Raw genomic sequence first — 27,897 nt, forward strand, 5'->3', positions numbered from 1 at the left:
GAGAGGCCATCCCGGCCAGAGAGCAGCCTTCTCTAGATCTCTGACGTGCGTTTCAAACCGCCATTACGAGGAGCTTATAACGATTTAATGCGACCACTTGCCGCAAGTGGCGTCATCGTCACCATCTCGAAATGGCCTTGAAAACGTCCTTGTGTATAGTACTACTCCAAACTACAAGCTCCATTCATAAATTCCATAACCTATACGCTTTTGTTTTGACAGCTCGCAAATGACACTCCCGCGTTACGAGCGAGCTTGTACGATCGCGATCGAATTATGAGTGAGATTGCCCTCCCCGGAAGGCGTGTAACGCACAGTAAAGTAAATGTTTATTTGTTGCACATTGTAATATAACTTGTAAAGAATGTCCGCGATTATCGATGACAAGGTTGTCGCGGGTGCGAAGAGTTCAAATACTGTCAAGGAAGACCCGATTGTGGCGTTAACGGTATGTAAAATAGATGAGATTTTTTTTCTATGCCCTATATTTTTTGGTTTTTATTACATTTCCGTTTAATGCTGATTGATGTATGTATTGTCGTTCTCACTTACCGATTAGCAATCAATTTTAGGAAAGAGTGAAAGCTCTGTATCTCTTCCGAGATCGCTATTTTGAGACACATTCTATTGATGAAGCGATAAAAAAAAGCACCGACGTGGAGAAGGAGATGAAAGACACGCTGAGCAAGTTCGACGAGTGTAAAGGTTACGAGATTGATGGCTCACGTGCCAAGTATTATTATTTAAAGGGAAAGGCTCTGAACGTGGTGGACCACGTCATTCCGCAGGCGGAAGAACTTTTGAGTAAAGCAGTGAAATTGGAACCTAAATTTATAGAAGCTTGGAACGAGCTGGGAGAATATTATTGGAAGAATGACGACATAAAACAAGCCAAAAATTGTTTCGTTGGCGCTCTGCAACATGTACGTTTCTTTCCTGTCTCACCCAATGCAGTTTTCATTAGGATTTAAGGATCAGCTGTGATAAAACAATGAATTATTATATTGTATTATGTATACATATTTATCTTTTTTTTTTATAGGATAGGAATAAAGCATCTTTGCGAAATTTGTCGATGGTATTTAGACAGGAGCAAACTTCATCCGACGAAGAGCGGATAAAAAATATTCAGCAAGGTGTGGAATATGCTAAAGAGGCAGTAAGCCTTGACACAACTGATGGATACTCCTGGGCCGTATTAGGGACTGCTTACCTGTCTTCCTTCTTTACAGTGGCGCAAAGTCCGAGTATGTTACGTTTATGCATGTCGGCATACATGCAAGCGGTAAGATGATGGATGAAAAATATTTGTTCATTATGTGTACATTATACCTACGCATGTATTACATAGATTTATAGTAGATTTTATATAAATAAAACCATATTTTTTTTTTAGGAAAAAGATATCATCGCAAGAAGTAATCCTGATTTATTTTATAATAAAGCAATAGTAAGTTATTTAGACACCTGTCATCTTTATTTTGATATTTCTACTTCTGCTTGAAATTCCTTTTAACCTGAAAATTTATAGGCTCTGAAATATCAAGAAGAATATAACTTGGCGTTACAATCGTTCAAAAGTGCAATGGCGCTTGATCCATTATGGGAAACGCCGCGCGGCAAACGAGATGAATTACTAAAATATCTTAAAGATATACAAAATTCAATTAATAATAACGGATATGTGAAACCAAAACGACTATATCAATTGATACGGGTATTTATATCATAGAAATTAATAATAATAAATAATTAACAGCTAGATACATTGATACATGTTATTTTAATGTATGTGATAATATAACATGTGATTTTGGCACAATATACATACTTATAGGTTTATGATTAAATGTAGGCATTGGATGTTAAACACTTAGGACCATACAAAGATGGAGCATACACATATGGAGGAAAGTCTGTAAAGTTAGATTTAATTCCGTTACGGGAATTAGCTATTGGATTGAATACAGAAAAAGTTGTATTTGGAAAAGTAGTTTGTTGGATTCAAGATTCGGATTGCGTCCCATTGTAAGTATTTACTTTTTATATTGCACAAATTATTTTTTTGCGTCATTTATCTATTTAAAGCCGTATAATTACTCGTTTTTTTCTTATTCAGTGCTTTTTGTCTCGTGGACGAACAGAAGACATGTATTGTTGTCACTGTATATAATCTAGCTAAAGGCCGAGGAGTTACGGTCGGGGATTCTGTTGGTATACCAGAACCTTTTGTTACACATCAGAAATTCTCTTATATGAATAATGTTAGTGTTGTGTGCACGTTACAATATAAATTAAATTTTATCGAACATATAATAATACGTTTCTCTTTCGTTCTTTTTTAGGATTTTGATTACAAATCTATTCGGGTTGAAACCCCAATTGTACTTGTGGTCAATGGAAGAAAGTTAGGTCGAGAACAACAAGCCAGCGCAAATTTGCATACTTTTAAGAAGACAGATTAAATCTGATGAGTAATACGTTGATCAATCATTGGATCATGTCCTCGGTTATCCTCAGTTGCAAATAATTTTCAATCTTACCCTTATTTTTTAATAACAGTATGTATTATTTTTATAATACTCATCAGTATATTTAAGGCTTTGTGCGATACACGAATTTAAAACAAATATATTTTAAAACGTTATATGCGCCAATACATATTGGCAATAATCAAAAAAATAAGCTAAAATATATACTACGTTACGTAAATTTCGTATTTTATAATAATGTATGAGAAAATATTAACGTGCACATCTAAGCTGCCGCATTTTATAAAATTTGTAAAAGAAAAGATGTTAATATATATTTTTCTTTAATTGTGCGATAGTAATTATGCGCATGGTTCGCAAAAGCAGCAAATAATATATCTGCCAATTTATAAAATCACAAGACTTTGATTGTATCTTTTATTGAAATTTATGACTAAAGTAGAAATATAGTATTTTATTTATGTTTTAAATTGTAAAAACATATTTTAATTTTAATTCTCTATTATCAGATATAAAACATTCTGCAATGTTCTTATTGGTCTCGAGCATTTCTGCGAGTTTTGATGCAAACAAGAAGCTTCAAAATAAAAGGCAAAAAAATTAGAAGCTACCAAAAAAGGTATGATTCGTTACTAAGAAACAAACAAAGGGACCGCGATTTGTGATTTGCAGATCAACGAGTCCTGTGGACTCTTGTTTTATTATCGTGAAAATAATCTATTATGATGAGCTTTGGTCATTGAGGCCTCTTGATTTCGCCTAGATTAGCTAAATAAAGTATATACACGAAAGACTTCGATGGCAAAAACAGCCGGTACTCGGAAAATATAGAGAACGCGATATATGTATTTACCTTACAAAACCATATTATTTTTAAAAGAATAGTAAAGTATAGGATGCAAAAATAATTTTGTTACTTTATAGTTGTGTATAATTTTCATCAATATTAATTAATATGTTGGAAAATCCAGTTTGCATATGATGTTATATATTTGTCATAATATCGGTATCTTCTATTATGTATTATATCACGATGTTATACTGTTTATTCCAAACACCTGCAAATCAAAATATTAAAACAGGGCAAGGATTGTCGCGGACGCTATCATAATCATTTTGCAAGAAGGAGGCAAAGGAGAGAAAGAGAGAAAAAGTTGTTTGTACCCAGTCAAACTGTTTTGCAATACCAAAATCGATTTGTTGAGTACTTAATATAAAATTTCTTATAATATTGATTCATAGTTGCAATATAAATTCATCTATGAATACATCATCTTTTAACAATTTGTATGAAGAAATGTATAAGAGAAAACATTCTCTGGTTATACAAAAAACAACAGGACTTATTATAGTTACATTACCTACATATAAATTCGCATTTGAAGCGAAATAATGATCCATTGACCCGATCTGCATGTACAATGCATATCGGGTTAAATAAACAAAGCGCACAAATCTTTTTCCATATATAAAATATATATGTCACTATCTCTTTTGTACGTCAATGGATCGATTTCGAGTAAAGAACTTACGGTACTGCGATACCACGTTCTTCAGTCAGATCATACGAATAATGCTTGTGATATATTAAAAATATTTTGTATAAAGAAGTTCTCTAATGATTACAATAATAAATACTTATTTATAACAATAACAGCATTTGTGCATTATTGTATATATGTGGCAGAAGGATATATCCGTCCGAGGAACCTTTATAGTTAGGCGTCGATGAGTCACGACAGGCGCTGGATCGTCGCGATCATTCCCAGGGACATTCCCGTGGATCTCCACACCACGCCGAAAATTATCAGTGTCACTTATACATTCTCACACTGATATATGTACGTACTTGTCGTTCGACGACGTCAAGCGCGTGAGCAACGATATTCTTAAATGCTTTCAGTCCGTCTGCAACCAACGCGCGTTACGCCATCACATGTTCACCTCCCAGAGCTTGAAATAGTTGTCGATCACTTCCAGAAACCACTGACGTCTTTTCGGATCCTTGAAAGCGGGCGCCAATGTTCGTAATTGTAATTGCAGTAACGCTTCATCGCCCAACAGGCTGTCCAGTTGCTTGAGCAACGCCGTGTCGCCGTGCAACTTTAGCAAACTGGCGTAAGTGAAGATGTAGTATTGCACCCGAAGACGTTGCACGGCCCATGCCTCCACGCTACGATTGCCGCTCGCCGATTGTATGGAACCCATATGCTCCGCGTACCACGGCGAAAAGTAATTGCTCAGCTCGACGGCCGACAGCTCCGAGACTCCTTGTGTCTTCAACCGTTCCTTTATTCGCGAGTATACCTGAGGAGAGTACACGAATACCTGGAAAGAAAAAAAAACATTCCGAATATTTCGTCACGCGTTTATCAAACGACGTCCGATCTGTGTGTTTGGGACGACCAGACGCTCGCTGAGATGACCATGCCCAATTAACGAAGAGCAGAGATTGAGACCTCTAGATTGCGGCATCGTGTGTTTCAAGCAGACAGTTACGCGATTTCACTTTTACTGACATTGGCGCGATGATGTAAACTATTAGCGAGAACTAGATTCGGTATAATAAAGAGTTTCTGTGCAGTTTATAAACGAAGCTAAAGACGCCACGCATTCGTTAAGCGAGGAAGTGTATGATAAATGAGCTCTGTTTCACTTTTATCTAGCCGAGAGACTACATTGAGACTGTATTCTTTTCACGGCGAGCCGATCGCGATAACGATCAACAAATCGCGTAATTAAGGAGGATGCGCCGATGCAAAGAAATGAATTTCATGCCTATTTTTATCATCGTTACGGCATTGAACTGGTTGATCGCAATATTATGTAAGTGCGCGTGCATAACATACGGTGCAATCTTTTTCTATCAGAAGAAACAATCTTCTAACCATGAAAATATTAACCCATTTTCTCTTTTTGTTAGAATAAATCTCATTAATTAATGAATTATTGCAATATTGGCGCATATTCTATATCTCGAATTGACGATTATTTTTATTAGAATTATTCTAGTTTTTATCATTAGCAATATATCGATGCCTTGCTCTCACAATCTGACTGTTATCTTAAAATTAAATACTTCGATCGCTTACTTGATAGAGCGAATTTCCCGTGACATAAGAAGCGATGTAGTGCGAACCGAAGTTCCTAATGAATCGCACCACGCTCGCGGTATCGTTGACCGAGACGTTCTCGGTTTGTCGCAACACGGAATCGTCGAGGACGAGAGTCTCGGCGGTGCCGGCGAGTCGTTGATTATCGCGGAATCTAGCGACGCGCACTAGGACGTAACAGTGGTCGCCCGTGATGAAGGACGAGTTTATGCCGAGGTGCCTGGCTATGGCCGTCTTCGACCAACTGCCGGTGAAGGCACGCCATGGCCTCTCGAGCTTCTCGAAAGTGAAGTCACGGAAATAGGCCTGTAGCAGCTGTCTGTAAATATAAATTGTGCGAATATAGAGAAATCACGTCATGATTTATCATCGCTGAATATACCGTCTTCTCTCAAGCTTTTACTCACAATTAACAGATAATAAACTGAATGATTTTTCTACATCAAACTCGCATTTAGATTGCGACAATAGATGGCATGAAAAGTTTAAAATCAGTTTGGGCCATATAGAATCTATTGAATTTGGTTTTTTACAGAGACATCGCGTATGTATATAGTCACATGCCTGATATTGTCGCAAAACTCCATGTGGAAGTCGCCGTCGAAGACGGCGATGCCGCTTTTGCCCGGTTGGCGTAGCTTGGGCGGTAACGGCGTGGAATTCTTGAAGACGTCGAGGGTGGGCTCGCGGAATATCCAGGTCTCCGTATCGTTGCGCGGCACCACTCGCATGCTGATGCTCAGGTAACCGTAACGGCTGAAGACGTTCACGGCGCCGCCGAGTCGCGGACGCTGCGACCTGGTAACGCGGGTGCCGATCAGCAACGCGAGCATCGATGCCAGGAGGAAGAGCCGCGTGCGTGACCACATCTCTGGGCGGCTACCTGGATCAGTGATGTCTGAAACACAAATCGCGAATCAAAACACGAAAATCAAATATAAACAAAAATAAGCAAACGATGAATGAACTATGAAGCTCATTTATCTCCTAAAGTATTTAAGATAATCTGACAGTCTTGACGCAATGTTCCAGATCTAAAGACTGAATTAATCCTGCTAGGCTCACCCTGTGCAAGCGTATCTCCGGTATCTCCATAAATTAAAATGCTTTCTTGCGATAATATCCACTGTTATTTCACCGCGCGAGAGTAGATGCGAGAGAGATATTTCTTTTGTCCCATTCAATTTCGCACCGTGAAACAACATTCGCATCTTGCGAACGTTGGGATACTGAGAAGCCTATCTCGATTTGCGCGAGGAAGCTCGTCGTCGTCGTCGCAACTACCGGTCTCCGACCGCACGTGCACATCTCCGTGCACGAAGTCGTCGTTACCGCGTTGTAACGTATCTCGTTATGTGGGTCTAGGTGTGCGGCCGTCGAGGTGTTTGCACGAGCGAAGCCAGCGGCCTTCATCCCCACCTGATTTGCACCAGACGAGCACCTTGATCTACCGGTGTTCTGAACCTTCTCTCCCTCTCTACGTGCATCTCGATTCGATAATTCACTCCTTCTCGCCGATCAGGAAGGACGGCGAGCGCACATCTTCCTCCAGACAGCAGACAGCGAGTGGGCGACCGACCAGCCCTGGCCGTCCCGCATACGTTTCGCTTCGTCGCGTCTCGATACGGAGGCGGACACCTTGCACGGACATCATAATAACGCAGACGATTGTCATAATTATCCAAGCTGCTTTGACGATCATTAACTCGAATTATGCTTTTGGAATGAGCAGAGAAACAGGACGGTCAAAAGGACAACTGTATGACAGCGTGCACATCTTGTGGATACCAGATGATGTTTATCATAACTGATGACGTGGTTCATTTGGCACGATTGAAATTTGGGTGAGGAGTTACTGCTTACTCTACAATTTGAATTTGAACGGAGAGCGCAGTTACAAGTGGTTTATTAATGTACATAATTTTTCCTAGACTACTCCTCGAGGAATGTAAAAACGAGCTGACGGTAATAATTAGCAACTCGGCATTGCGAAGCACTTTGAATTTTGCAAGATCGCACTTTTACCCACTGGTGAATCTCAGCCAGTTTGAATGCAATTTGGCGAAACTTCGGGTCTGCGTGAAACAGAGCAGAGAAAGTTACATTTTCAGGCAATAATTTTTAGTCGATATAAAAAACTGCACGAGCTATCCCTCCCCGTCGTTATATAAACAAAGACATAATGGGGTTTTAGAAAATATCAGAAATTATATCACTTCTTTTTTCTTTCACTTTTTCACGCTGTTCAAAAAAGAGTCACGAGCCACGTGCATAATTCATAAAGTATCAACGCTTCGAAGTACAGCGATTCCGCAACTATAATGCCTTTTTCGAGAAGACAGGGCAATATATTACAATTATAAGAGGAGCTGGATTACACCAGATAAAAGGGTAAGAGGCCGTTAGAACGGCGAAACGGTTTTCTCCTGTGCGCCTCTCACGAGAGATGATTAATCCACGTCTCTTAATGTTTTCACTCAATTAAGCACATCCGCCCGTATGTAACGTATCAGAGACATCGATGCGTACCCGCACTCTGCACTCTCTGTCACCAGAATCGCCAAAGGTCCGAGGTGCAAGTCCGAAGTGAAAGTGAAATTAAACTGCCACTTCCCCCTCGTGTGTATGTACAGCCGCGAAAAAGAGACTTATAAGATTATGACAGACGCATGATGCTTGCAGAGGTCATTAAGACGACGTTAAAAGCGGAGTACACGAGGAAATACGTGTACGTTGCGTGAGGCAGCATCGATGTTCAACGAAATGGAAGAAGAGAATGATGCGATTCGATAAGAGCGTAACCCGCTTTGGAAATTTCATCAAGAATGGCCATCAGCTTTTCGTAACAAAACTCTTGCTTTGCCCGCAGAGGTACGCCGACGAGCGAGGTAGTAATTAAGTTTTCTGTCGTCCAATCGAAAAGATGAAATTACTCGTCCTCGCAAAGGGGGAACAGATTCGATGAATTAAGTTTGGCGAGAACAACGAAGTCAGCCCGACCATTCTTTCTATCTATCAAACAATCGTTTAAAGTATCATTTGAGTATTTTTCTTTTCAGACGACAAAGGGTAAACACGCGATATTTCTATTTTTTCTTTACAAATAACATATTTATAAATAATTTACTCGCGATGAGAATTATTCAACCTTTCTGACAACGAGTTTCATTTATAGATACGTATCTGTGAATAATGCATTCGTAACGGACCGTGAAACGCAGTACATACAGTAGATATAATAGATGATCGTGATAGAAATTAATTTAACGTTTAATGAAGCTTCGTGGGAGCGGATAATAATTAAATCGGCCATCGGTAATAATTAACGGAGAGACCGGAAAGTTAAATGACGTTTATCGTGCGTTACACGAGAGCACGTGCAATTGAACGCGCATTGCATCGACGTTTAACTGACATAACGAGTGCGCGATAGCCCGATTGAACCGCGGGCCGCGATTTTTATCTCTCGAACGACGCGTACACGCCCCAATTCGTCTTCCTCGTTGTTACCAGAGAATTGAACTGGCTTGCATCGTTTCGCCGCTCTCTCGGCGAATCGATTTAAATTAATATCCCCAACGGCCAAACGGATCGCATTTCCGTCGCGCGTTCGCTTTACAGTTTGCCGGACTGCTCAATCGCGGATACTCTGGGGTAAACTTTGACATTCCTGTACGCTCCTGTCTTCTTTGCCCCAGTGGCCTTTGCAGCCTATGAGAATACCACGAAGCGATTAGCGCCAAGTTATAATTATGTAACACGGCTCGGTCGATTTTTATTTTCGCGCATAGAAGAATAGCTCCGCGGATATGGTAAGATTAATTGCTTCGTTAATTTTATAAGACATTCGGTGAATATTCTTTTTTTTTTTAATATTTCTTGATTTTGATGTATTAGCACCGTACGCGTTAATAAATTGTTTCGTTGAATGTCAACAGGTAGAAATTTAAATACGTTACGTTCTCACTCAAAATAACCGAGAGTAAGTCTCGGTTTATGTGCGAGATCTAACAGCGCTCGATATATCAGCCGTCAGCTTAAGCCGCACCATTTTTTCATAACTACCTTCTACATGACTAAACCTCACCACTGGGTCAACGCAGTGAAGGTGAGTCACACGTGTGAGTTATTTAGCGCATATGTTTTGTGTTCCATTATTGGCGCGACGCGATACCCAATGTGGTGAATGTGAAATTTATTATCGCTGTGTCTGTGCGCTGTTTCCGCAACGATAGACGAAGTTTCGCCTTCGGCTCTAAACGACATCGCGCCGTCGTCGTTTGGCCCGGCGACACCTACGAATCTCCGGTAATTCATCAGAGTAATAGGAAGTCGTTTATCGATTTATCTCAAAAGAAAGATCGCTCCATATACCCAGATTCGGCGTTACCAGCCACGAAGGAAAGTATCCATGCATATTCATGAGATTACGACAAGAGCGTCGAGACGGAGAACGTCTCGATTGTTTCGCTTACTATCGCTTCGCCCGTCGATGATTGCGTCAAAGACGCTGGTTTTTCAAGACTGATCTATCTCAACAACAGCGACTATTCGCGTTTGCCGCCTATGTAACAAAATATTTTACAAAAGCGCTTATTTAAATGGAATCTACTTGTGATTAGTTATTTTGATGCAACATATGTACAACGCAAAATGCAATTTTTATTCTATCAACTTATTAATTCCGTAATAATCCTTTTTGATAAGTACTCTCAGCATATTTTATTAAAATCACTTGCAGTACTACTATGTTTAGAATTCGTATTCGGACTTTATACTATGCATTTGTATTGTATACTACATAGTATTTTAAACCTTCAACTAGCGCACTTGAAAAAGGCGGTAATAGCGAGACATTGAGAAAAGCTAAGTCACCAAATTAGTAAAACGGAAGGAACGAGTTCCGCTTTCGCCGTTGCTTTCGAGCATGCGAGAGTGGTTTTCCAACTTGCGTGATTAGGATTTTACGAACATTCCTGTCGTCGACGTGACGTGTTAACATTGCGTTCTTACTTTCAGTTCGAAATCATTTTATCTAATAAATTAATCTGTAAATTCCAAACGGTAGTCTTGAAAGTATAAGTAGTCGACGACGTAACTTTTTTTTACGACATGATAATTGTTTATTCAATGCTTATGCACAAGATTTTTTAAATGACAGACACTTTCGCAGTGACCAACACTTACCGAGTGTAAAGTAGAAAGTTACGTGAAATTTAACGTTGGTTCACGAGCGTAAACCGGCACGTTTCTGTACGCCTGATTGCTGGTGCATCGAACGATAAATAAAATTGTGTAATATGTACGCATGAGCATCTGCAAGATACCGGATGAATAATATCCCACACGTGTCTCTTAAAAAAACTGAACAAATCTCAAGCGATTTCTTAAAAGATTTGATTTATTTGAAATAAAATTTATTCGAAATAAAATAAATAAAAAATCGCAAGACGTGAAATAATTAGTATAAATAAAGTTGGTAATCGCAATACGAAAATATCATTATAAAGTAATTTGAAGAGCTTAGCAACACGTTATAAGATCCATAATAAGATATACAAAAAATTGCAAATTTTGCATTCTTCTTATTTGCATCAATGAACAACAAATCAAACTGATATTATCAGCGATTTCTGTTGAATAATTTCCTAACTGTCAAGAAAAATTTACGCAGCAGAGAGTATTTTTAAATGTTAAATATCCATGTCTATTTGCGTCCGTACATGTATATGTACGTCTAATTGTGTGTTTAGCAGTATACCTATCAACATTACTAACGATCGAGAGAATAACAAAATATACGTCGCATTTACATTGCAAACAGGGAAAGATAAATTCAGCTGTAATATAACGAGGAGGTTATATAAACCTCGCAAAGAATAAAAGCTGTTGTAAAAGATTTCTGCTGCGGTACCTTTTTGAGAAATCGATAGAACGTAAGATGCAAGCTGAAGGATACGATAAGTCGATAGGGAACTGGAAGGTTCACTTGCCTCAACTTCCTATTAGCGTATTTCTACCATTACGATCGTAGTGAATTGCCGTGACGTAAAAGAAAAAAAAATCTCGGTCGAAGGATAATAATTGAGCGTATGGCCGGTTGCGATTCGCTTGTTGCGGTGATATACAGCGGCGCAGAAGCCAATGGAGAAGAATTATTTAAGTAGCCTCGCGGTTGTAACTATTGAAAGGGGCACATACTGCGTTGTCCCATTAGACGCAGGAAACGCGATCACGCAGCGTCGAATGATCCAAACAACCGCTTTAGATCTAATTGAGGTAGGTCCAACTAAGCAGGACTAACCAGCCCCGCGGTTAACGCAGCGAAAATTTCGAAGCAATCGAAATTGATTGTAAAACTCGACAGTTGAATTTAATTTTGTGCCGCTGTCATGGAAAAAATATAGGCACTGGTTACGGAAAACTACAGGTGCACCGAGGTAGGTGTATGTACGTTTCGCTCGTTAGCAAAACCAGTTCTATGCTGTTTTGAGGTAGAAACAATATTTTCAAATAAAATACTAACGAGATCGAGATACGCGGTTGCGAAGTGTGGTATAAGCGGACAGAAGCGGACTCTTTCTCTCTTTCTCCCTCTTTCTTTGCTAAATAAATCAAGAAAGTTCTCATTCTATTTACAGTTTCAATTTATGATCTTGCAGAAATTTCATGCTACTCGTAAAATGATTGACATAAAATATTAAATGACGTATAGAATATTTTATTCTGAGCAAGATAACAATTTTGAAAAATGTTTAAAAAATTTTTTCCTCTTTTGTTCTACATATTCTTAGATATCTTTTTTTGTAGATATTCTTAAATTTCTTTATTGTAGATATTTTTAGATATCCTTGTATATTTCTATAAGAATATGGACATTGGAGATTTATTTGTGCAAAATCTGCTTGATTAAACAATGGAATGTTTAAAATACATTGAGCAGAATCAACGCTTTTAACTAATTGCTTATTACAAACAACGCGCGCATAATTTTTAATGCGGAAACTAAACTAGGCCGTTAATTCTGTTTAAGATAAAATTTATGTCCAATGTGCAGAACATGTGCGTGGAAAGTGAAAGACTGCGATGCCTCATCAGCGTCTTGATTTACTGCACGTGCACTCGGATATTTTTGAGTAATTTAGCTGCAGTTTCATATATACATTCCGTATCATATTTCAAATGCCAAGCCGTTGTCGTCAAGTCTGTTAAGCGCTATCATTTGCATATAGGAATGTGACATAAAAACATATCATGATCAATAATCCGTATGAAGATTATCGGAATAATTTTAAATCACAATGTGCAAGACGTTCACATTTTTCATTAATTGCTTGTTAACGTAAATAATTCGAATTTATTCTCAGAATTTGTACTACATTTAAGAATTAATTTGGGTTGCAATTTGGTGTATTTGATACACTCAATATAGAAATCAAGCGTAAAAAATTTATCAAAATATGTCCAGAGATCATATTAAAATATATAAATGTGTAAAGATTAAAAGAGCAGAAGAATGAGCTCTTAAAAGTTCTTATTCTGGGAAAATAAAAAAAAATACGAACGGCTTACCCTACCGGATCACACAAGTTTACTCCATTTCCGTTGATTGGCTTTCCCCTTCGTACAGCAATGCCTCCCTCCCCGTGATGCTAATTGTTATGGGTCACTGACTGTACGCTTGTTGCAAGACACTAAAAGATAACTCGACTTTCCAACGTTACCGTTCCAATCAACTGTGCACTTGTTGCACTAAATTTTTCCGTCTCAATTAATTCCAATTTCTCGCGTAATCACATCTTCTCTTCATTCGTGAATTGTATCGTGTGTTATAAATTAAAACTGAGCTCAATAATTTTTTACGATTTTCGGATTACCTTCGTGTAAAAACTTCAAAAAACGGATGCAGTATTTAATACAACGTGTATTTGCGTATGATAATACGCGAATACATAGTCCGCAACTTGTCGATAACATATTCCGTTATCGAGCAAAATACAACATTTCTTCGAATCTAAAATTTTGCCATGTTTACAATGTAAATTTAATTCGATGTACGATTTCTCGCCGCTGCGTGATATCGATAAGTATTTTTTCGTGAGCGGCTATATCGCAAAAAACAATTTAGCTGTCGTGGCTGATTTCGTAATCTGCAACTCATTTGGATGAGGATATTCTGGGAACGCGCGGAGGAAGATTGAATTAAATTGCGTTTCTGATTATTGGTATTTCTAGAAAAAATATACAGGTAAATTGTCGTAAATGTTTATCGACGTTGTTCTACTAGTATGATCATGTTAATTTGCATTAATAGATGTTATCTTGTGTAACACCGCCGGATGTAGTAATAAAAACAATAACCGCACGTGTCATGGTTAATTACACTGGATAATACACCAATATAAAAATCACAAATCTAGAGAGATGGCTATTTTGGATAATACGTGATAGTGTGTGAATGTGTAAACTGGTTTAACTCGTATCTTGCTAACGTTTAAAACATGATGTCACGAGAACAACGATATTTTAATTTCAATCAAAAGTAATCAGGAATAATCACTGACTAACACGCCTTCTTACGATTAAGAAACAGTAAAATTTCCGGAGAGGCATCGGAAATTGCCTCGCTGTAGTAACAAGTAACATCAGCGATATATCGTTGCTGTATCATCGATGCGTATTGCGTAATGTAATCATTGAATCGCGGATGCAGTCGATTACAATCTGACGGACGACAATCTGCGACTTTTGAGCGAGTTAGACTTCTGACAAGCGCTTAGCCTTCTTTTTCGCGTAAAACCAATTCCGTATGCGTCGCGATCGAGGTCATTCACTCGACTGACGCACGAATGTAAATTAATCTCGTTGTCGCGTACGGTCCTGCAAAGCAAGAGTTTATTTTTAAAAGTGCATTAAGAAATACAATACGAAGTGATCTCACCAATCTGCCCCGAGAAGGAGATATTAGCAGACTCGGTTTAAACAACATGATTTAATAAAGACGTGCTCTTAAAAAAATGTGAGCACATTTGTTGGTGATTTCTGGTATCTTGGGATTTATTGAGAACAACAATATAGAGAATATGAGAATATGCAAAAAAAAGAGCAGTACGTTAAAGTACTTTAAATTTTATAAACGTCTCGTTCGTTAAAAAAAAAGAATTGTATGGCATCGAAATTATTCATGAGAAGCCGGAGCTGAACAGATTTTTTAATCCTAAATAAATTCCTACGTACAAAACGTATGTCGTTAAAGGATTCAGCCAAGGCTCTTCTCCCCATTCAACCTGCATTCCCTTTGTCTCGCCAAACGAGTAAAACCAGATTTTTGCGAAATTGCGCGATCGAGGGTTGTTATTTCTCGTCGCTAAAGTGTTATTATCCTATCGGATGCGCGAAAAAGCCTTTCTTTTATGTCCGCGAAGGTTCCTGCTGACATTTGCATAAGTATGTTAAATGGAATGCCCGTTTGCACTTAGAATGTTATATATACATATATGTATAAAGAGCATTATATTCCCGCAGATGCATATGCGACATTATATATATATATATATATAGCTGTGCAGGATATGCAAAGCATGAACTAAAATTCTATTTAATATACACTTATTGTTAATCGCATAAAACTGCATCGCTCTTTGAATGCAGAACTTGAGTATCAAACAATAAATGCAAATAACAAACTGAATCTGCTAATAGCTCCGATAAAAATCCATCAATTTTTGGCACGTATCGAGAATATGCAGATTAAAGTCTATAAATAGGTTCGAAACACGCGACATTCCAGTTATTACGTAAAAGTGATTGATATGTATATTTGGATCATATTTCTTATATAAGTCTGCTCCCTTAGTCGCACTATTATTATCCTCCTGTTCTGTTGTCATTGCATGTTACAGAGCAATTGGTATCACCTAATTTTCCACCAAACTAAAGTAACACTTTTGACATTTCTTTACACCTGCATGCATTTCTACGAATCAATTTATATCCCTTTTCTTCAATTAAATATTTTTTATCTTTTTTTATTATACCAAGAAAATAAGTATTTCGAAATTTAGGTTTAAATTAATTTAAGCCTAAAATTGATCAAACATTACAAATAAATGTAGGATATTTTTTATTTTTATCCAAGTGTCCATTTTTTATGTCTTTCTGTTTCTTATTTTTCTTAACCGTACTGCATTTTACGTGTCCATTTACATTGTCTATTAGGTAATATAACGTCCGCGACATTATGGCTGATTACAAATGTTTCTCTAAGGATCCTCTCCGTCTATTATTAACTCAAAAGGAGAATATCACGATTTTATGGCGTGCCAATATACCTTACATAGAATTCCCCGTGACATTTACGCCTGAAGTGGCGACCGTATCTTCGCGAAGCGATGCTCTACCAGTCGGTGGAATGCATCTTCTCGACTTGGTCGTTCTGGTTGCGACACGAAGAAACCCTGTGCAACATAGGAAGCCTATATATTCGCGAAGATCTTGTCGATAGTCACGTTTTTGTTAAGAATGTGTAAGACAATTTCGTAAATAGTATTTAATCCTCGAAAGGGGATCGATTCATATAAATAAAAGTATTATTTATCGCACTAATTATGCGCAAATACATAAAAATGGTTGACAAGTTGACAATTTACTGAAAGAAAAATATTTTTGCATGCAATCTCGTCACGTCCGTAGACTTATTAAACTGTCAGTGTTAGTAGGGAATAAATTCCTTTTTTAATATAAAACTCGAGAACAAAAATATCTTTGAGGCATTAACTCTAGGTAAGTCACGAGGCACAATTCTTCGACTCGGTCATGATTCCCCCAGCCGTGATCGCTGACGATGCAAAATGCGAAGCGTTCGGGCATGAACCGACAAGTACTCTCGATGAGGCAAGTCTCAGAATTTCGCTTAGATAGATCGAAATTCTGCTTGCGCAAGAAACGCTGCGGTTTGACGTTCCGATACGATATACGATATATTGACAGAAAATCGAGTAGTTTTGTCGGAAAGTAACGACTCGTGTTTCACGGGAAATGCTCGATTTCACGTGTCCTCACGTATCGATCTAATTCTTATCAAAATTGTAAATCGTTCCAACCCGTCGCATCATGTTAAAGTTCACTATAATACAAGTTGTTGATGGCATATAATTAATATGATCAATATAAATCACGTATCACAAGCAACATGTCAAAGTCAATATCTCTATTTATGCTTGAGTTTTGTTCCGACACGATTCTAAGAGACTCTGCAGCCGCACGATAAGAAAACACGATAACATAATTGTTTGTAAAACAGATCTCAATGCTAAAAACTCTTTCAAGATATTTTTAGATAATATTATTTCCGTCTCCCTCGTGGCATTAGTTTCCACCTTGAGTAACTCGCAAATAGAAACGTCATAAATATGATTACCACGTTCATTAATATTTCGTTATCTCGCGGTCAACCAGTGTCAAAAATGTAATGCACACGTAGCGTGAGGCTTTAACTTTAGCATCGCGACAATTCTCGCGTTATCCCCCGTTGCGCTCGTGATTAATGAATAAGATATACAGCCTGCAACCTGATTTGTGATTTCCTGGTGGACAGTAGGTAGCGTGTTTGCCGCGATAGGCGCTATTTTGCGTTTCCCATGCAACGGCACATTACCGTCGCGTTAACATTTACATAATAGCGGAGTAACGTGTGACCATCGACGCCATACAAATGCGATAATACTTATGTCTCAGCGGTGCTTAAAACGAATCATTTTTTTATCCTTCTCAGGCTGCTTGATATAATCTGAAAGCTTAATCATAATTTCCATGCAGATTTGCCTTTGATGCCACATTGCGTAAAAACAAACGTATTTATTTCCTTGACGGGGCTTTTTAATATTTTTTAATGTAATCAGCGACTCGTACGCCTTGACGGTCCATAACCGTTATCAATGCGGAGGAATCGCGTGCCCACGTACGCACGGAATAATTAAAATAATGATAACGTGGGGACAGACGAAGGCGAGCCGCGCGCGCTGAGGTCAGCGAAGTAAGTGTAATCTATCGAATGATCTGCTTCAATAACTCGAAAGTGCACACGCGGCCAGGTATCCTGGTCGCGAAGCCGCGTAAACGCGTATAGTACTACAAGCCTTGTTCCTGGTTGAAAATGTAGGTAACTGGCATAAGGACGGTCAGCAGCGCGTTCGCGCGCACGTGTGTTATGATATACGCGAACGGACCTACCGAGTCCGCGAGTCTCTCGCCATTTATTCCGGGTGCTGGCTGGCGTGAGATATCCACGGCGCGGTATGGTGTCGCGTGCGCGGCACGGTATCGCACGGTAGAGTGTGAAAGTGCGTGCATGATGCGGGTGATAGATGTGGTGAAAACCGACGGGTAAACTCTTAAATGGCGATAGTCGGGGCGCTTTGTGCCCGTGCGCGGAATACCATTCCCCGCACCTGCGAGACAATCGATTAGATCTATGAGTAATAAGTTGCTCGTAATGAACTCGCGAATAGCAAAAGCTGAGTCAGTCTCGTCACCCGACACTTTGTTGCAGCCGAAGATTAGATCCGTACGGACAATAAGGGTTTCGAAAGCTAGATCTCTTACTACAATACTTAGAAGGCTGACTAATCTTAACTGATGACCTTTGAAGCTAAGCGTAGAGATAATCGTTTTTCTTTAACATCCTAATTTGCATCGATTATAAATTCGTCAAATATGTTTGTAGCTCTGTTAATATTGAGTAGAGTTTATTATTAACGATGATCATAGCATGTACGACAGCGCGATTGTACACGCGGATAGAAGTTATCGACGAAATCCTCGCGCAAATAATAAAATACATCCTGGTTCTAACAAGTGAACGCAAGTACATGATTTCAATAATGACGTGCAATCGTAGTTCGCAACAGGAATAAAAAAAAACAGGATAAAGCCAATGGGAAATAAAAGAGTACGAATGTACACATCCTATCGTTAACTATCTCACTATTAATCTGATATAGATCTATAGTTTTCACATTATATTCAGCGGACTATGACGACGAGAGATTGCAAGTAAAATGCAACGCACATATAATTGCAAACGTCGGTACATAAAACGTACAATATATCGGCGTTAATTTAATTAATAAAAGTTAATTTTTATTTTGATAAAATATATATATTTTGAGAGAAATATTAAGAAATATAAGTTTCAACATATTTTTAGTTACATCAGTAAATTTATTAAATCTACATTGCAATATTCATTACTCATATAGTTTTGCAATATTCTTTTACTACTTAAAAGTAGAAGAAAACACATAAAGAGATACTTGTGTTAAACAATGATCAAAGTAAGTCTAGCGTCTCTATAATTTAGTAATAATTCATGTGCTTTTTGTGAACAACATATATCCTTATGTCTGAAGGTTTTCATCAAGGACGCGGCGGGCCGTCGTTAATTAACTGTAATCAGGTGAGCAGCATCAATACCATGACCTAAATATTTCTTTAACACTTACATAATATAAAAACGATTGTCCTACTATGTGTCACAAACTATTAAGAAGATATTTAAGCAATTAATATTTGTTAAATCTCCTGAAAAATATTACACAAAACATTTCAATAAATATTTCTACGAATTTAATCAAATTCAGTGAAACTAAATAGAAGAATAATAAAAAACGTAAAAATAACTCGAGGATTACATATTTAAAAGTATTCACATTTTGTACAACGATAGAATATTATTATTCAAGTATATAATATTAATACTGATTATATTATCACAAATTTAACATGTGCGAGCAACGCGATGGTGAAACACCGATCCGATTGCCACAGAGTGTAAACTATCGCATTGAACTTGCGGTCCAGCGACATCAACGATGCTCGTTTATTATTCAAGGAGAATCGCTCGAATAAAGTAGACACTCCTATCGAATTTACATAATAAAGTAACGTAGAAAACCACGTGGCAAATCAGCTGTTAATACGCAATTCACTCGCCGACGTTCACTGTGCCGCGGGTAAACGAACCACTCGCTTCGAAAGTAGTTCAGCAATTTCTGGAGCAAATCAGGTGCAACAAATGCATCTTTTTCACACAGTTCTTTCGTATCGTTACGTAGATCGCGGAATGAGACGACCGTCAAGAATATAGACATAACGTTGAAAGTGATTGTTTGATTGTCACGTAATACTGATAGAAACACAATTCGCGTATGTCAAACTGTAATAATATGAAACTAATTCAATTTACCTATCACGTACGTAATTCACGTTAACTGCGTTTAGCGTTAACGTTTAAACGTGGTAAGAGTACGAGCCAAAATGCCATGGCTTATGTAACGAAATATTAAGTACTCTTTCAGAAGAAGAGGCTATTAAATCATACGCGGTTAATTATACGCACTGATGCGCAAGCGAGAAACGAATCCACGTACGAGTGAACGCGCTCGCATGCGCCGCGCCAGAAATCAGAATCCGAGCATTCACGTGTTCGGCATGTGCAACCGCCGGGCGATGAAGGGGATATCCCTTCGGTAGTAATTGATCGTAATAAAAATCTGTGGCGCGTAGCTTTTTGCGCGAGTTTATAAATAAATCGCTCTCGGTGATCCTGTCTGGACCGTTTTATTAGTCTGACGCATAAATGCGTGCTAGCACGTTGTAGACGGACGGCCGGCATGCTGCTTTCACCCGTCGAAGGTTGCATTCGTAATTAGATGGAGACGCGCGCGTATTCACAACATTTCTATTCGCTCCTTAATTTCTGCGTCTGATCCTTCGGCTCTCTATAAGCTTTCCCAGAACGAGTCTGACAAGGCTACCGCATAACGATACCAGTACAATACGTATCTCTGTTATTTCAGATTATTCGGCAAAAATAAGCGACTCGACGATAGCGACCGAAGGTTAATGTTTTCACGGCGCGGATATCGTGCATTAAAATTCTTTTGAGATCGCGGCAAGTCATTGCGGATGACTAGGACAAACTTCTTCGGCTCCCTAAGTACAATGAGTCCAAGGCTGATATGCCGCAATCTAACTTTCTGTTGAAGCTGCCTGCCCTCTTCGGCCTACCACTGATTGCTAAATATTTTGTGCTTTATTTCTCCTCCTACGTACCATATCTCGCGATAAAATAGGTGCAATATCTTATGCACTCTTGTCACCATTAAATAATATTATTTATGAAGATGTCCATAAAAGCCCGGTGTATCAGTAGATATTTTATCTGAATGTCATACATTCAAAATACAAATAAATAAAGTACGTTACATAATTCGGTCATTATCATTAAGATTCTTACTGTCAATCATTTGCGTGTTACGTGTCCCGATGAGATATATTTAATGAGACAAATTTAACGCGAGGTAAGCATACTTTTTGTTTTGTCGACCTTAATCTATATGACACTTACTACACGATAGTCCAAACATATATGGACGATCATCATCATTTTAAATTGTAATTTACTGCATCGTGAAGTCCCTCAAACATTGCAACGCACTCAATTTATCTTTATTAAATCCCCATTAATTCTAAAACGGAAAGCCATAATATATAGCAAAGTAGAATCTTTCAAATACGATAATTTGCATTGTCATTATCTTGTACCCTCTTTTCTATAACTGTGCAAGTGATATATACCTCTGCATTTTTATTTTTTAATATATTACCTCGATTTCTAGATTTTACATTACAAATAAATTTTAGGTAGAGAGGTCATCCGTTGTGATTTTCATTAGATTTAGGTGATTTGCGATTGCATAATTACAAATATATCCTATATTCGTCGAACGGTGAAATAAACGAAGCACACTGAATCGCGATTAGCGCAACTAATCCGGATAGAATTTCGATCGATTCCATGCAATGGAACGCGACGCCAGCGTTCGGGGAACGATGTTAAATAACGGCGTTGGGTAATATGCAATATTGGAAGCAGCGCGAGTTCATACATGCACACGTATTTATTTTCGACGCGATTAGTTTTCTTCCTGAAAGGAGGCCTAGTTTATCATACCAGTTCGCGACAGCGACAGATCAGGCCTGTCTCTCAATTGCCGGTTACACAAAAATAAAACGTAATTTTAACATTTTTTACATGTCCCTGCAAAAAGTCCACTCTAAATTTTAAGTTAAAATGACTCATTCATCGTGCGTTAATTTTTGACAAATTAGAAATGTTAATTAATTGACACTATACTTTACATTTATATTTGTTCTCTTGACTTTATTTTTCAAGTTATATTAAAACATGATATTAATTATTTTACAGATTTTAATTGAATTATGTGTAATAGAAATATTTAATTTTAGTAAATTTAATTATTTTGTATGTCAAAGTTTACGATTATTTGAGAATTTACTTTAACTTTTGTTTATGTATTAAAATAACTTTAAGACGTGTTGATTTTTTAAAATAATTGTCTTAAAAGAAATCAAAATAATATTTGATTTCTAAATGACATACATAAAGTGTTAAGTTATCACGTTGACATAAATGTAACACATGAAAATGTTAAGAAAATAATAACATACCTAGCTGCTGTATGTTAATTTTACATTGAAATAATCAAATCTTGGTAATACAAGAAAATTTTAACATATGGACCGCTATGTACACACGATTTTTTACTGTGTATTGGCGACCGATCGCTATAAATGCCAAATTAGAGACATTTCGCAATGTTGACGAAACGTCGTAAAGAACGTTTGTCCTAATTACTATGCCTTTCGTGGGTGCTTAACGAATGTCATAAAATCCGGTCGGCTTCTACCAATACGTTTCAGTTACACAATGGAAATAAAAACAAATATTTTTAAAAAACCGAAAAAGTTCCTTGCTTTTTCGCATAAAAAAAATTTGGAAGCAATTAAAATAAAGAAATTGTTCTGATATGCTTTTAACTTTAATCTGTTGCAGATATTTGTTTCTATTAGAAACCTGAAATCTCGCATAAGAAACAATCGGACCGGAAATACCAGACATAAATTGATCAGATACGGTCTTGAGATTCGGCATTATCGAGAGAAAAATGTGAGAGGAAAATGAAAGCCAATCTTTACACAGGATAAAGAACATTCTTACGTATATAAGGAAAGTTATCTTTCGACTATCTTTACATGATACATGTATCATGTAAAGATAGTTGTATCACGTTGACATTGTTGGCATTGTTGATGATTATGTCAGCATCAATGTCTCATAAAAAAAAACATCTGTAACTGCATATTTTTAATCGATTATCTCATTCCTTAATTCTTATTAGATTCGAGGTTTTAGATATAATCGTTATCGTAATTAAATTTATTATCAATATTAACGATAAAACCGAATAAATGTGCTCTACAAATTAAAAGTGCAATTGCGATATTACAAGGTAGCGTTTTCCATTTAATCTTAATTAGTCTCAATAATTATTCGAATCATGAGATAAAATCTTACCTAAATACTTTAAGGTTTCCCCATCTTCGTTACTTTATCCTTTGCAGCAGTCAAACGTCATACGATATAATTCGGAGCATTAATGATCATCGCTACTGGCTCTTCAAGTACCCTCAAGTCAAGTGGCTTCTTCTTACGATCTTTGTCACGATTTGGCACTTACAAACATCTAACGAAAGGGTCACCGAACTCCGAAATCGGCCAAACCTCGCAACGCAACCTCGATCGTTTTGTATGATGAATTCTGGATCATCCGGCTACCATGTTGCAGTGTTCACACACAGCCGATCATCGCGTATGATCGTACACCGATCGATCTATGCCGGAACGAAATCTCGTCGGCGATCTTTTGCGGCTGCATCCATCTCCCGAGAACCTGTCGGCTCTCGGACGATCGATAATAAACCGGGCACCGTGTTTCCGTCCACGTCCTCGTCTCCGTCACCCGTCTCGATGTCCGATACTTGTTCTCCCCTTCTCGCGGGGGATGCTGTGGGGGTTTGATCGCGGCGACGCGCTGGATCGCGATTCGATCGATCGATCGATCGGCGGATAACGAAACCGTGTCTCCGTCCACGGATTTGTGCGGGCACGTGTGCGCGCACCTCGTCGAAGGGGGTTTTCCCGATCCAAACGAGGTGGGGGACACTTCGGCGATTTCGCCGATGCTAGGCGATCGATCGATCTCGAGCGCGATCTTGACGCGGGCTCTCTCTCGCGCGCCGGGCCCCCGATCTGACCGTGGGCACCTCACGTCTACGACTGAAATCTCGAATCCACTCGCGGCGAGCGAACGAGCGAGCGAGCGAACGAGCTGGCGAACGAGCGACCGCGAGAGAGCGCACAGCCCGTCCGTGTAAGCAGGGCTTATTGCACTGGATACACATGTAGGATACGTGCGTGTACGTTAAATGTGTGCACGTGTGTAGTCACGCGCGATCGGCAAGAGAGGGGCGGTATATTTTGTTTCGCTGTGGGTGACAAATCAGGTAAGGACCTCGCTCTTTCTGCGGACCTCCGCAGTCTCCCGGATCATCTTCCCCGCGCCGACCGCGATTATCTTCCAAGATTTGGTTGATACTGATAATTTTTAACAATTTGTATATTTGTACGCGAAATTGATATAATTACTGGAGAGGATAATGGAGTATTATACGGGGTATCATTTTTTGAATATTCATTTATGTGACAATTGTCTTATCACTTGTATATCTTTACTATATCTTTCATCAAAAGGAATTAGTAATATTCTATAATTCACTAACACTATGCGAGAATATACGTTGGAATATGTTTCATAATGTCTTATTCCAATCTCTTTGTGCGTAGACCATTTCGGACGGCCTTCGCTGAGCAAGTAGGAGAGCGATGTCAATTATATCCCGGTGCATGTATGCGAGCGAAGGCGCCGTTCTTGGATCTGATTTACATGTCATTTTCCATTTTCGCTTAAGTATAACTCGGCTGTGTCTGTTATCTTCATCTGGAAAGACTGCGCTTAAATGCCCCGGCTTGCCGGTCCATGAATGTGAAGCAGTGTTACAATGAAATAATAATTTTCTCGTAAAATAAAAAATTGTATATAAAGAAGATGGAAAAATGTAACGAAGAAAAGATAGAAAAACCTATAGCAAAATAAGACCAATAAGTAGGACGTATTGATTATCCGCTCCACTAATTGCACACGAATATTCAGTTATCTGTAATCCTGAGCTAATTAATTCTTTAACGCGGCATGAGTTATAATAGATAGCGCGCGTAATAATAATCGTTTCGCTCGGATTCAACGGACATTTCGCAAAAGGCTCGATAATGGTAAGCCGTTTCGTAATTTTCGGGCTGGTTTGCGCCGTTTCATTACCCGCTAACTTCCTTCTTACGATAATGCCTCTTCCTGCCGTTCCTTAACAATAAAGCTTAATTTGCGCCACCTCTAGCGTCCATTTCCGTTCTCACGTTCATTCGCCAGCAAATAGATTCAATTGTCTTTTCTCCCTAGCACCTTCGCTAGCGCGATCGGGCGGAAGGGTATTTTAAAAGTTTGTTCGCCAAAAGAGCGAGATGATTTTTTACGACCGTCTTCACCGGAGCGATTCCGGGTCCGGTTATTACGCGTTACGTGAGGTGTTACATGATCGCGAGTGCCGTCGGTGAAAGGCATTTAAATTTAACCCACGTCAAGGTACCTTGCAGGACGCGCAACTGTGTCAATGTTTCATTTCGTACCACCACGGGATGATCCAGTCTTAAGGACGCTCTTACTAAAGCATATCACTAAAGCGTTCTACAAATTCAGTCTAGGTCCGTTTCGCTCGCGAATAACGGATAGCATAGGTAATCATATATAATTATATTGCGATGGTAGTTTAATCTAAGCAGTCTTCTTAACATAACTTCAGGTTACAGGAAGTGTCACACATTAATATAAAAGAACTTGATTAAACTCATCCAGGCGCGGACGAACCGGTTGCGATAAATATGACATACGTATTGCGCCTTAAAAACGAACCCGCATTTTCTATCCCAGGAAGAGAATATATGTGACCAACAAGAAAGGAATTGGTATCTCCGGAGTTAATAATTTAACACGCAACTCCGTCCTTAATGCCGCATGATCTTCAACCGAGATTGCGGTCGCCGCTATTTTCTGTCTTACACACAAGCCGAACCGCAAAAGCCGCGTCTACCGCAGCGTGTCGTTCCTTGTTCCAGCGGTCCTTTACACCTTTCTTACGTCTCTGAGAGAGGTTCTCGACACGTAGACCGGCTGGATTACCAGCTCAAGACGTTCGGTGGCCATTAGGAGAGAAATGACCAGGCAAGGATGAAGGTCAGGCCAGCCACGGATATCAAGTGTACACGTGAACGTGTACACGTTACTGAACGTGCGTCCGTACCTTACTTAAGATCCTGGACAAGACGTAAGGCTCTGTAATAACGTGAGCAGAGTTCATCATCCTTTTTTTCTTATAAAATATCTTATATCATTAGAATTTTGTACTAAATTTGAACTGACTTCTCTCTATCAAAGAAAATAATTTCATTAATGATTTTATAATGATTTATTTATCGTTAATAGCAAACAGAATTGTAAGCAATTAAAAAACTTTTAATCATTTTTATCAATATAGATGATCGAATCAATTAGGTTTAATTACACATTTAATTCCAAGTTAGTTTCAATTTGCCCGATTTTTTAAATTTATATGTTAGTTGCAAAGATATTGTAAATTAAATGTTAAAAATACATTAAGATGGTGAATAATTAAGATTTTAGTAGATTAAATTATGATGTTCTATCTTAATCTTTTTCGGATTTTATTTTTTGTTTACTTTTAAGGATGCTGCGTTAAACCCGCAATAAACTACCACTCGGCTTTCTTGCGTCCGCGCGAGATAAGTGCGCGCAAGATTTCGCAGCTGCGACCGCTGCAAAATGATGCGGTAATTACCGGGCACAATGGCGAGAAAATGAGCGTGAAGAGGTCGTGTATAACGGACTGGACGGGAAGAGCGCATTCTGCGTGAAATTCTTTTCTTCGCGGCGTATCTTTACATCCTAAGCAACCTGAGAAGCGCACGGGACCGATAAAATTGTGTAATTGTATCCCTCGGGTAATAATTTTCGAAGACTTTGCCTTCACAGAAAACCTTTTCAACATAATTAGCGGCTATTACCAAACTATTTAAGTATCTGTTTCTCACGCATTATAGTGGGAAAATAAATTCCTTGAAGCTAAGATGTTTAATTTTTAGATAATTGCAGCAAGAATTGTTAATATATTGCCTACACGGTATAAAGCAATTCATTAAGACAATATAAGATATAATTGATAAATTAGCCAATTTAAATATTAAATATTTAATTTAATCAATCCTCATAAAATTTAATAATTTAGATTAGGAGATTGCTAATTCCATAAGAATATTATGGTGTGCAGCCAAGTGCACACCAATTTACCAGATTATGGAGGAACCTAATGGAACCGGTTGCACGGTCGAGATTGTGTGAGTATTACATGCAGCCTTGAAAACGGGCGTTATCATAAGTGTAGTATCTGACCACATTATGTGCTAGTCCATAGCTCCTTCGATATATTCATGACGGCGTGCTGTTATTACAAACAGAAGTCCATTTCGTAATAAATCGAAAGTCCGTGTTCGATTAGGCGTGTTTCCGAGGTATATAATGGTATCAACATCACGTCTAAATGGTGTTCTCGAATAAATATCAAAATATCATCAAATAACAGAGTAATCAATTTCAAGATAAAGTAACGTTTCGTATATCCTTACACTATGTTAGCCTATGGCTCCTTCCTTTTCCACAATGCCGTGTAAGAACTTGCGTGGCGCTACATAAAAATTTATCTAACATATTTTGCTTTCTCTTCGGTGTAACAAATTTATCTCGAGTGTTAAGCAATAGAAATATTTATAATTCAGAGAGGCTGAAGTAAAAATAATAAAATTTTCTTCTTAAGAAATTTCAAAAACTTTTATATTTTTAAACTTAATTATGAAAATATTAATTATGATTAAAGATTTCATTTATCGGCAACTATCTATAGTCTCCAGTTGCATCTTCTTGTGTGATCTTGCCACATATTCGGAGTTAGAGATTCTTTCTTTATCAGCGAGCGGTTAAAAGCTGGAGATACCGAGAACCTCTGTTCTCATCTCGAACAGTTATCTGCTGAGTCGTACATATATTTCATCTCCATGCACCACATGCAGTAAATATCAGTATTCATGTTGTCCACGTTTGATATTTACAGAAAATGTATTATCGCTTATCCTAATGTAACATCAACCAAGATTTTGAAATAAATTTTTGTTTCAAAATTTATAA

The 27,897-nt window shown here is 38.2% G+C and overlaps 2 protein-coding genes and 2 long non-coding RNA genes across 10 annotated transcripts in view; 3 read left to right on the plus strand and 1 right to left on the minus strand.

Annotated features, from left to right (window-relative positions):
* LOC139773846 (tetratricopeptide repeat protein 5) lies at window positions 1-4,146 on the plus strand. Of its 2 annotated transcripts, XR_011718435.1 has the most exons (9): window positions 1-448; window positions 573-923; window positions 1,043-1,285; window positions 1,397-1,450; window positions 1,532-1,717; window positions 1,856-2,028; window positions 2,120-2,264; window positions 2,346-2,561; window positions 3,002-4,146. XR_011718435.1 is itself a non-coding variant. In XM_071708618.1 (8 exons), exons 1-8 carry the CDS (start codon window positions 365-367, stop codon window positions 2,463-2,465), a joined length of 1,356 nt encoding a protein of 451 aa, XP_071564719.1. In that variant the 5' UTR covers window positions 2-364; the 3' UTR covers window positions 2,466-4,146. The 2 variants fall into 2 exon arrangements, 1 of the variants encoding a protein (XP_071564719.1); XM_071708618.1 differs by having other exon boundaries at window positions 2-448; window positions 2,346-4,146.
* Window positions 1-27,897, plus strand: part of LOC139773849 (uncharacterized) — a 36,193-nt gene that overhangs the window by 2,545 nt on the left and 5,751 nt on the right. The gene's annotated exons all lie outside the window — the stretch shown is intronic.
* On the minus strand, window positions 1,705-23,995 carry Tsl (membrane-attack complex domain containing protein torso-like). 5 transcript variants are annotated; one of them, XM_071708621.1, is made up of 5 exons: window positions 23,046-23,995; window positions 15,942-16,062; window positions 6,166-6,503; window positions 5,585-5,920; window positions 1,705-4,820 (listed from the first exon to the last, which is right to left on the minus strand). In XM_071708621.1, the coding sequence occupies exons 2-5, from the start codon at window positions 15,958-15,960 to the stop codon at window positions 4,425-4,427; spliced, it is 1,089 nt and encodes a 362-aa protein (XP_071564722.1). In that variant the 5' UTR covers window positions 15,961-16,062; window positions 23,046-23,995; the 3' UTR covers window positions 1,705-4,424. The 5 variants fall into 5 exon arrangements, with proteins under 5 accessions (XP_071564722.1, XP_071564721.1, XP_071564723.1 ...); XM_071708620.1 differs by having other exon boundaries at window positions 5,585-5,924; window positions 6,170-6,503; window positions 23,046-23,994; XM_071708622.1 differs by lacking the exon at window positions 15,942-16,062 and having other exon boundaries at window positions 5,585-5,924; window positions 6,170-6,503; window positions 23,046-23,993.
* Window positions 23,916-27,302, plus strand: LOC139773848 (uncharacterized). 2 transcript variants are annotated; one of them, XR_011718436.1, is made up of 3 exons: window positions 23,916-24,034; window positions 25,758-25,984; window positions 26,386-27,302. It is a non-coding gene; the product is annotated as an uncharacterized lncRNA (long non-coding RNA). The 2 variants fall into 2 exon arrangements; XR_011718437.1 differs by lacking the exon at window positions 23,916-24,034 and adding an exon at window positions 24,049-24,204 and having other exon boundaries at window positions 24,375-25,984.

Source organism: Temnothorax nylanderi, unplaced genomic scaffold (genome assembly GCF_030848795.1).
Source record: "Temnothorax nylanderi isolate EJ_2023f unplaced genomic scaffold, tnyl_v1.0 TNYL_tig0070_pilon, whole genome shotgun sequence".
NCBI classification, from domain to species: Eukaryota; Metazoa; Arthropoda; class Insecta; order Hymenoptera; family Formicidae; genus Temnothorax; species Temnothorax nylanderi.

Coding starts and splice junctions, on each gene's coding strand:
- LOC139773846 (XM_071708618.1), top strand. CDS start 365: ATGTCCGCGATTATCGATGACAAGGTTGTCGCGGGTGCGAAGAGTTCA. Junction 449..572: donor ACCCGATTGTGGCGTTAACG/GTATGTAAAATA, acceptor AATCAATTTTAG/GAAAGAGTGAAAGCTCTGTA. Junction 1,286..1,396: donor TGTCGGCATACATGCAAGCG/GTAAGATGATGG, acceptor TTTTTTTTTTAG/GAAAAAGATATCATCGCAAG.
- Tsl (XM_071708621.1), bottom strand. Junction 5,921..6,165: donor TTTGCGACAATATCAGGCAT/GTGACTATATAC, acceptor ATTTACAGACAG/CTGCTACAGGCCTATTTCCG. Junction 4,821..5,584: donor CGGGAAATTCGCTCTATCAA/GTAAGCGATCGA, acceptor TTTTCTTTCCAG/GTATTCGTGTACTCTCCTCA.